At 40.0% G+C, this 10,074-nt stretch overlaps 1 protein-coding gene across 1 annotated transcript in view; it reads right to left on the reverse strand.

The window, feature by feature from the left end:
• Nucleotides 1-3,032: 3,032 nt before the first annotated feature.
• The window catches only part of RPAP2 (RNA polymerase II associated protein 2), a 65,696-nt gene continuing 58,654 nt past the window's right edge, over nucleotides 3,033-10,074 (reverse strand). The window contains exons 13-14 of the mRNA XM_012730032.1: nucleotides 4,850-4,988; nucleotides 3,033-3,369 (exon numbers count right to left, since the gene is read on the reverse strand). Coding sequence (XP_012585486.1) covers nucleotides 3,364-3,369; nucleotides 4,850-4,988 — 145 coding nt within the window. The 3' untranslated portion in view covers nucleotides 3,033-3,363. The remainder of the gene's footprint in view (nucleotides 3,370-4,849; nucleotides 4,989-10,074) is intronic.

The following is a 10,074-nucleotide window of genomic DNA, read 5'->3' on the forward strand; positions in this document are numbered from 1 at the left end:
TCTCCTCTGGGGCAGGCAGGGATCGAACTCATGCGGAAGTGGCTTAAGCTTCTTTGTGCTGTGCTTTAACCCGCTGCGCCACCAGGGAGGGCCAAGTTTGACTTTTTTTTAAAGATTTATTTAGGCATTCACAAACTGGGGTACAGGCCAGAGGTGCAGGGGGAAGGTAGAAGAGGACTCACCACAAAGTGGGGAGCAGTGGGCAGGACAGGAGAGGCTTGCTACACCATGTGCATCATCTCCCTGGCGGGGATAGCTTCATAGCGCTATGCTTTAACCCCTTGTACCAGGGAAGCCCCTTATTTATTTACAGAGGTGAAGGGGGAGGGGCTGGGAGAATTCACCAGAGACAGTGGGGAGAACAGGACTGATGTACTGAAATACAACACTGCTGAGGGGAGCAGTGGGTGAGATAGGAGGTCTGCTATGTCATGCAGGTCACCTCCCTGGCTGGAGGTTGAACTCTGGCTGGGGGATAGCTTCATAGTGCTGCATTTTAATCTGTTGTACCACCAGGGAAGGTGGTTGGATATTTTGATGGAAGTTCAACTTAGTAAAGTTTTATGCTCTTGGCATCTTACCTAAGAATTTCTTCCCCCTAAACTAAATGTCTCTATTTCTTCAAAAAGTTCTATAGGTGTAGCTCTTACATTTTAGTCTCTGATACCTTTGGAAATTATTTTTGCTTGTGGTAGAAGGTAAGGATCTAAATTCATGTTTTGCATCTGATACCAATGTCCCAGCACCATGTCTGCATGTGTGTTTAAATCCACACATGCAAAAGAGACAGGAAGTGTCCATTCTTCCTCATGTGATTCTTCTGTCTTGTGTTTGGCACAAGGTGTGGAAGAATGCTTAAGTGTAGGTTTCATTATTGTCTTTTCTACTCTTTGAGAGGTTGACCCAACCTCTCCAGTCCCAAGCTCGTATCTGTTCCCTTCCTGGAATTCATCTTGGTGGCTCCCAGTGCAGAGCGGCAGGCGTCTTGAGCTCCAGCGCGTGCTTCAGGTGCTCCCAAGGCTCAGTCAGTCCAAACCAGGGACATTTCCTTGATGTCGCTGTTCTAGCACGTGGCCAACTCTGGCCACGTCTGAAAGTGTGTGCTTCGTGGGGTCTTTTGGGACTGATGGCCTAGAAAAGTGGCTAGTTTTTGTGCGATTTGTGCCAGGCATTCTTGTAGGGACACATGGATGCAGACGGTCCCTTGCCTCTTACAGCTGCCAGTCCATATATGGTGGTACAGCACGTACACAGGAAGAGGTGGCACTGAAGTGTCCAAGGGATTGTTACAGACTGCAAAAAGCTGAAGGCTTAGAGGAAAGGAAAAGTATTCCAGGCTGCTTTCAACAAAAATACTCTTGCAGTAAAGGTGTAAGACAACTGCCAAAATCCTCTATACCTTTTATCTTTTAGGATGGAAAGGTCATATCCAAATGGAGAAGCCTTTTGTAAGGAGACAAAGCCTCCAGGTGAGTGGCTTCGCTGGTCCCCAAACAGGGTGATAGTAAAACTGATGTGGCAAAATTTGGGCTCTGGAATATTGAGACTGTGTTACTTCGTGGAGTGCTAGAACTGGTCTCTTGACTATACCATTTGTTCAAAAGAGCATCCCTTCTCCTTGAAAACATAAGTTGACAATTTTATTTGACTTTCATGTCTGTCTTTATCAATACCACACTTGTCTTTTAAAAAAACTTTGAATTAATATTTTACATCATTATTTTTATACAACATACGCTTTCCCCTCTCAGGTGTAGTCCCCATGGAATTCCCACCACAGTTCACCCATGCACCATTGCCATAGTCCCCTGTGCTCTTCCCTCCCCTCTTGATTCCTCCCCCACTCCCTCAGAATACCTGATTTATAGTTGCCTGCCAATTTTTATTATTTCCCTGATCCCTTACTTGATTTCTTCATATAACTCCTCTAAGTAAAACTGTGGTATTTTTCCTTTTCCCTTGTTTCACTGAGAATGATCCCTTTCAGCTCCATCCACGTTGCATGAGTTTATCTTTGATTGGTAAGTAATAGTATATACCACACTTTCTTGATCCAGCCATCTATTTTTGGGCAATTGGGTTGTAGCATATCTGTCTTGATTACCGTAACTTTGTAGTAAATTTTGAAATGTGGTATTTTCAGAAATGTTTTGGATCCTGTGCTTTAAATTCTAGGATCATCTTTCCCCAAATTTCGGAAAGACTGCTAGAATTCTGAATTCATTTATCATTGTGGGTAAGATTGCCATTTTAATATTGAATCTAATTTGTAGGCTTGAAATGTATTTATGCGTACAAGAGCTGGGGGGGGGGGTAAGAGGATTCACCGGAGATAGAGTGGGGAGCAGAACAGGTGGTCTACTGAAATACTGTTGAGGGGAGCCACAGGCAAGACAAGAGAGGTCCACTGTGCCACGTGGGCTGGGTATTGAACTCGTGCTACCACCTAACCCCTGGCGCCACCAGGGAGGCCCCTATATTTATGAGTTTCATTGTGTATAAGCCCTTTACTTTTGTTAAACTGGTCCTTCTGAGAGTGGAATTTTTCATTTTATTTTGACATTGTAGCCTAAACCTTGCAAAATTCGTAGATTCTTGTTCAATGAGCTCCTCCTTCTACTGGGCTGCTTTCTGGCCTCTTTGCAGGGTTATGCTTTAAGCAGCTATCATTATCTCCGGTCTTACAGAGTAACAGATCTAATTTTGTTTCTTGGCTCTGCAAGTAAGCTCCTTAAATGGTCTGAAGAGCTGTCTTAAACTGCTCTGAAGGACTAGGTAACTTGCAATTTTAGATGTTCTTAAACACACTACAAATTTCACTTAAAAATATAGCTTGAATTCAGAAAATTCTGGTACACCCACTTCGGACCCATGAGGTTATCCATACTACTAAGGACCATTTTTATAGTATACTTAGCTTTTTTAAAAAAGTCTTACTTACACATACAAAACTGGGGGGTACAAGCCAGATCAACAAAGTACACTGCTGAGGGAAGCAGCAGGTGGGTCAGGAGAGGTCTGCCACCCAACGTAGATCACCTCCGGGGTCAGGGATTGAACTCACACTAAAGCAGCTGTGGCTCGCTTGCAGTGCTGCACTTCAACCAGTTGCACCAGCTATTGAAGATTTCCAAAGCACATATGTTAGACTGCATTTTTTGATTTAACTTTTTGTTAACACACATAATGGCTGGAATCAAAGGACATGATAGTTTCAATTTAAGACAAATTTTTGTTTGTTATAGCCAGCGATACAAGGAGCCAGGGGGCCTACATAGTCTTTCTTGAGACCACTGAACCATCATCTGGCCAGAGTTTCAGAAATGGTGAACAGAGATGTTCATCTTCTAGTCTCTTCATGGATTACACCTGTGAAGCAAAAAAGGACAATTTGAAGGTTCTGGGAACACTTTGTCCCCCCAATATGCACCAATAGTGGCTTGGCTTCATAGTCAGCTCAAGGGGTAAGCCTTGATGGGTCTAGAAGAGGGAAATACCCCTCTTTCCTGACTAGCTTAGCTTGTAACATTCCTGTAGTTATGTAAGTTGGTTTAAGCTCACCAGAACAATGTGATATACTGTAAATGTGTTTGTTTAGTAAGATTTTTATCAGCATAGGTATTTAAAACTTGTATGTAGTTGAATTAGGTATCATGAACCAAGACTGATTAATTTAATCCCTTGTATGTAAGTCCAATAAACTCTAACCCTGCTATATTTTAGAAGGGCCTGTGCATTGATGCTTATATAACTAACCTGACCTCACACCCCAAGGAAAAAAATCTGTTTTATAAAGCCCTCAGTGGAATAGTGTTATCTGAAAAGGTCACTGGGCATAAGCTGAGAGTGAGTTACAATGCTGGTTCCTTACACTCTGTTCTCCCTTGTAATATGTTTTTTTTCTGTAGAAATTGTAAAAAAAAAAAAATAATAAACTTAAGGCATAGGTGAAATTTTTCCTTTATACTATATAATTCCAAATTGTTTAATTTTTACATCAAGTTTGTATTATTTCTTAAACTTTCGATTATTTGTTTTGCATATAAGAATGGGAATATAGGTCAGGGGTGGGGAGGTGAGAGGATTCAGCAGAGATAGGGGAGCAGTGGCAGAGGTCTGTTGTGCTTTGTGGGTCAGCTCCCTGGCTAGGGGTTAAACCCATGCTACAGTGACCGGTAACAGCTTGAAACTTAATCCCTGCTCCAACCACAAAAACCCTCAATTTTTTAAATTATAAAAAGAAAATACTTCCTGAGAGGATCTCATTTGTAGTTTGGGATAAGTATCTTCAATAACATTATAGCAGTACCTATGTGAGCACCTGAGACTGTGGTGTCATGATTAAGACAGGATGGAGGAGGGGATATTCTGATGGACAGTTCTGAAAGAGGTAGGAAATTGATAGTAGAGTGCTGTGCATCTGGGAGCCAGGGAGGATTCGGCAAAACTAGACTTGAAGTTAACCTGCAGGAGATGGCTAAGGTATTGGGGTTTCTTTGAAGAGGGAAACCGGAATGAGGATGTTGCAATGGATTGTTACAGACGTTTGGTTGAAGTAAACTGCCAATTTCCTGGGAAGAAACTTATCAGAAGGGACACATGTGATCTAGGTTTGAGAATGAAGCTGATAGTGAGAAGTTTCCTGAAATGCAAGAAACAGACCTATGGTAGCCTATAAAGGAGGAAGAGCAACAAGGTAAGACAGGAAGTGACGGGGACAGTGAGAACTACGGGATACAGCATTCTTAGTGAGCGAGACTGTGCAAAAAGTCTGTACTGTGTTTTAAAATTTTCAGGTATGAAAATAAGATTTCAAATGGAAACACAAAGTAAACATAATCCAACTTACTACTCTGGTTTTAAAGATGATGGTCAGACTTTCAAGGTCTTCATTCTTTAAGTGTAATTCTTCAAGCAGGGTGGATATAAACTGTGTAAACACGGCATTTTCCTGAGAATGCTTCTGAATACCAAGAGTTGGGATCAGCCTGAAACAAGCAAAAATATTGAATGCATATTCATGAAACAGGTAGGACCAACGGACTCCCATCTTGAACTTGGCAGAGGGGATTCTGTGAGGATGAGGTCTCTCAGGCTTAAAACTAGAGAGAGTTGTTTTTACTAATAAAGGCTGCAAAAAATCTCAGGAAAAAACCAGATGTATTTAAGCATGGAAAGAAGCCTGAATCTGCAACAGGTTTCGTAATAGCAAAAATGACAAATTCTGATCAGAAAAGAAAATTAATGAAGTCTTCACACTTGGGGAAAGGGAGCAAGAGAAAGTTAATGCTGACAATTGCTTTAAAAAACTTTAGTGATTATATTAAGTCTTATAAATAGATGTAAACTTCATAATAAGTAAATATATTTTCTCCAACTGCTTCCAGTAAACTCCTAAATACTGACAGCATGTTTAGTTTTTAATCATGTTTAGAAATATGAGAATGAAACCTACTTACAAAGATTAAAGACCATTACTTTTCATATTTATCTCCAGAGAACATGCTTCATGGGGTTTTTGTACATTACATATAAATAATGTGATTTAAATCACTAATGCTCAAGGGGGTCTGCTTGTGGCACAAGGGGTTGAGTATCAACAGTATGAAGCTAATGACAGCCACTGCAGCACGAGTTCGAGCCCAGCCAGGGAGTTGACCCACATGACACAGCAGACCTCTCCTGTCTTGTATGCTGCTCCCCTCACTCAGTTGTGTATTTCAGTAACTCTGCCTGTTCTGCACCCCCTGTGGCTCTGGTGAATTCTCTCATCTTACCTCAGCTCTTATATGCAAAAATAAATATACTTAAAAAAAAGGCTTAAGAAAGAAGTCAGAGCAGACTAATTTTGCAGTACTGAGTGTGGAATGGGACACATTTCTTCTTTGCCTAGCCATTTCAAAGAGCAAGAAATAAATGGAAAAAACTCTATCTGAATTCTGCAGACTAGGGGGCTCTAAAGAGTCCAGTGAAGTCTAGAGTAGCTGGGAAAACTATAGTAGCATATTCCTTCCCCACCCTCTTTAATTTCTTTACAAGTAGGAATGCAGAAGTAGGTCTCTCCAGAGATGTTCTTGGAACATCTTACGAACTCACGCAGCTGTGTCCGAGTATCCCTGAACACAGTCTGCAGAGAAGGTGAAACCCAAAAGTCAACTCTGCCTTTCCTCACATTTAGGAATGTCAACATTTAAAATATAAAGGTGTTGCTTTTCCACTCTAAGACAAAACATGGGATAACTCCTGAATAGTTTCGGGAAAAAACTCTTACCCCTATTTAACCTAACAATCCTCAAAAAGCTCTTCCAGATGTTTATTTAAACTTGGTCACTGTCCTGGGTACATTGAGTATATAAATAACTGCTTTAAATCGATAAGGCTCAAGGGGCTTCCCTGGTGATGCAAGTTTAATATTGGCTAAAATAAGGAATTTAGAGTGGGTAGATAATAATGTTAACTCACAGAAAACTAGCTGTGTACATCAGACACATACAAAACCTTTTCTGACTTTCAAGAAGACTGATATTGGGTTCATATGCCAAAATAAAGGCACAAATAAAAAAACAGAATGTCACAAATTCAGTAAGTGGCTGATCATAGCTTTGAAGCAAGGCAATTTATTCCCAAACACTACTTTTGGCTAATATGGTAATCTTCATTCCTTGTGGGCTGTAGAGTGCTCAAAATTTAATCATTACTTGCCTGACTTGATGTATATTGAGCCCTGAGCACAAGCAGCAACATAGCGTTTTAAATTTGTTTTAGAGAAGTACAGATACACAAATATGAAAATGGCAAATGGTTGATGGGGAGAAGGAAGTGCTGATAGAGAAGTCACACAAGACCTAGTGTCTGTTAGGAGACAGGAATATCAAGCTGGGGCCTCAAGATTGCTGCAGATAGCAATCCTTATGCAGCTGGAGCCAGGATTTCCTGACTATGCCTAACACTTGAGCACTAAATGTTGTTGCCTAAAATTATATTTCTACAAAGTTAGCCAATGAGATTTCCTTTACCCTTACTTATTCCCTTGTATTTCCCCTCTAATCTGTAAATGAAAAATACATACCCATCTCCCACTTAACAGAATATAAATGATCACAGAAATATATAAACACTCTAGTTAGTTCCTCTAAACATTAATAATCCAGTGGATTACTTTTTGGAGAGTCATGTAAAAATTTCCTCAAACCTTAAAAAAATGTATAATCAGAATGTACCTTAACATAATAAAAGCCATGAAAGCTTTGCCTCTAAGATGTGGTATAGGAGAAGGTGGTCCACTCTCACCACTGCTATTCAAAATAGTATTGGGAGCTCCAGCTAGAGCAATCAGACAAGAGGCAGATAAGAGGAAAGAAGTAAATAGCTTTCATTATTTGCAGATTACATGATAATATACTTAGAAAACCCTCAAGATTCCAAAGAAAAACTAACTGAATTAGTTTAAGCAAAGTGGCAAGGGATAACATCAACACACAAATTGGTTGCCTTTCTATACACAATGAGGTAGAAGAGAAAGAAATCCATTATACTTACACCAAAAAAAAAATCCCAAAAAACCAAAACCTACGAGGTAAAAGGTCTATATAAAGAAAACTATGAGACACTGTTGAAAGAAACACAAAGAAGTGGAAAAATATCCCCAGCACATGAATTGGAAAAATGAACATTGTCAAAATGGCCACCCTACTGAGAGCAATACACCCATTCTATGCAATCTCAATAAATACACCAGTCGCATATTTCACAGAAGTAGAGGAAATTCTACTGAAAATTCATATGGAATCACAAAAGACCCTGAATAGCAAATGCAATATTGACAAAAATGAAAATACCCTTCCCCTAGCCCATACTTCCAGAGCTCAAGCTCTATCATAAAGCCAGAATAATTAAAATTGATATATAGCCCAATGGAACAAAATTAAGAGTACAGAAATCAACTCATATATATATATGGACAGTGAATCTATGACAAAAGGAGCCAAAATTATATGCTGCAACAAGGAGAGCCCCTTCAATAAATGGTGTTGGGAAAACTGGACAGTTACATTCAAAAGAATGTGGTTTAGTTTCAATCTCACACCATACACCAAAATCAACTCAAAATCAAAGACTTGGATGTTAAACCTGAAACCATAAAATAGATGAGAAAAACATAGGCAAAACAAAAGAACATAAACTGAGACTACATCAAATTAAAAACCGTTTGTACAGCGCAAAAAGCCATACATAAAATGAAGACACCCTATTGAATGGGAGAAAGTACTTACATAGTAGTATCTGACAAAAGACTGATAAAGATATACACAATCAAAACTTTATAAAAACAAATAACCCAACTTTAAAAATGGGTAACAGGGGGCCCTCCCTTGTGTCGCAGCCCATTAAAGCACAGCACTAAGAAGCTTAAGCCACTTCCTCATGAGTTTGATTCCCGCCTGCCCCAGGAGACCCGCATGGCGAGGCAGACCTCTCCTGACCTGCCTGCTGCTCCCCTCAACAGTGTACTTCGTCGATCTGCCTGTTCTGCTCCCCACTCTGTCCCTGGTGAATCCTCTCACCCTCCACATCTCTGGCCTGTACCCCAGTTCTGTATGAGTAAATAAAAAAAAAGGGGGGGGAACAGGAATACACAGACACTTCTCCACAGAAGACTTCATCAGGACCTCCAGGGTGATGCCGAGGTTAAATCTCAGAGCTATCAAACTACTCAGGCTCAGCCACCTTGCCGTGAATTAGACCCCCAGCCAGGGAGCAGACCCAAATGGCGCAGGAAATCTTTCCTGTCTCACCTGCTGCTCCTCAGCAGTGTATTTCAATAGATCTCCTTGTTCTGCTCCCTACTCTGTGGTGAATCCTCTCACCCCCAACTCCGCACCTCTGGCCTACACACCAGTTCTTGCATGAATAAAAACAAATCTTTTTTAAAAAGACACAAAAACAGCTAACAGGCATATGAAAAAATGCTCACAACACTTATTCAAGAATTGGAAATCATGAACACAGTAAGATACCATCTCATACCTGTGAGAAATAAACCCATATATATGGACAGTTGATTTACATGAGAAAGAAGAAACAAGTGAGGATGTGAAGAAAAGGGGAATCCTCCTACACTTCTGGTGGGATCGCACTCTAGTCCAGCCTGTATGGAAAGCAGTATGGAGATGTCTCAAATACTGAATGTGGATCTGCCATGTGACCAAGAAATTCAGTTCCCGGCCTCTATTCAAAAAATTCAGAAACACTAATTTGTAAGGGAACTTGAACTCCCATGTTTAGCTATAGTAAACAGCACTGCAATAAACTCAGGAAACAACAATGTGTCCCAAAACTGATGAGTGAATCAAGAAGATGTGGTCTATATACACAGTGGAATAGTAACTACTCAGCGATCAATGAAGATAATCCCATGACTTTTACAGCAACATATTATATGGAGCTTTAACAGATAATGATAAATAAGTCAGAAGGAGAAAGTCAAACACTGGATAGTGTTAATATTTGTGGAATATAAATTAACAGTCAGATAAAGACAAACTGAAAAATTAATCGTTGATAGCTGATTACAGAAAGAGACACCAAGCTGGGAGGAGGTGGGGAAGGGGAGACAACAGGGAGGAGGGAGGAAAATTGAGCCGTGGTGGCGGGTGAGCTGGTGGTGGATGTACTATGATGGGGATATCCCAATGTTATCTCACTTAAAAATAATAAATTTAAAAAAATTGTGTTTTCTGTTTAAAATTATTCTCTCTAGAAACCAGGCTCATGAATATAAAAATTGGAGGAGGTTTGAGATAAGTTATAAATTCAAAATGAATAATACATCAGGAAAGATGATGAAACCTGAAAAATCAAACTAAGTATGTTTGGCTCATCTATACTAACTTGATTTAATAGAAAATTGTAATTTTTAAAAATAATTTATTTGTATATGTATTACACCAGATGTATAAAATCATAATATTTTATCAGTCTATTATGGTTTTGGTCAATAAGAGTTGGCAGTAGGGCCCTCCCTGATGGTGCCATGGTGCCCAGCACCATGAAGCTCACCACAGCTGCTTCACT

The sequence above is a fragment of the Condylura cristata genome, unplaced genomic scaffold, assembly GCF_000260355.1.
Source record: "Condylura cristata isolate star-nosed mole 26May11 unplaced genomic scaffold, ConCri1.0 scaffold00026, whole genome shotgun sequence".
Taxonomy (NCBI): Eukaryota; Metazoa; Chordata; class Mammalia; order Eulipotyphla; family Talpidae; genus Condylura; species Condylura cristata.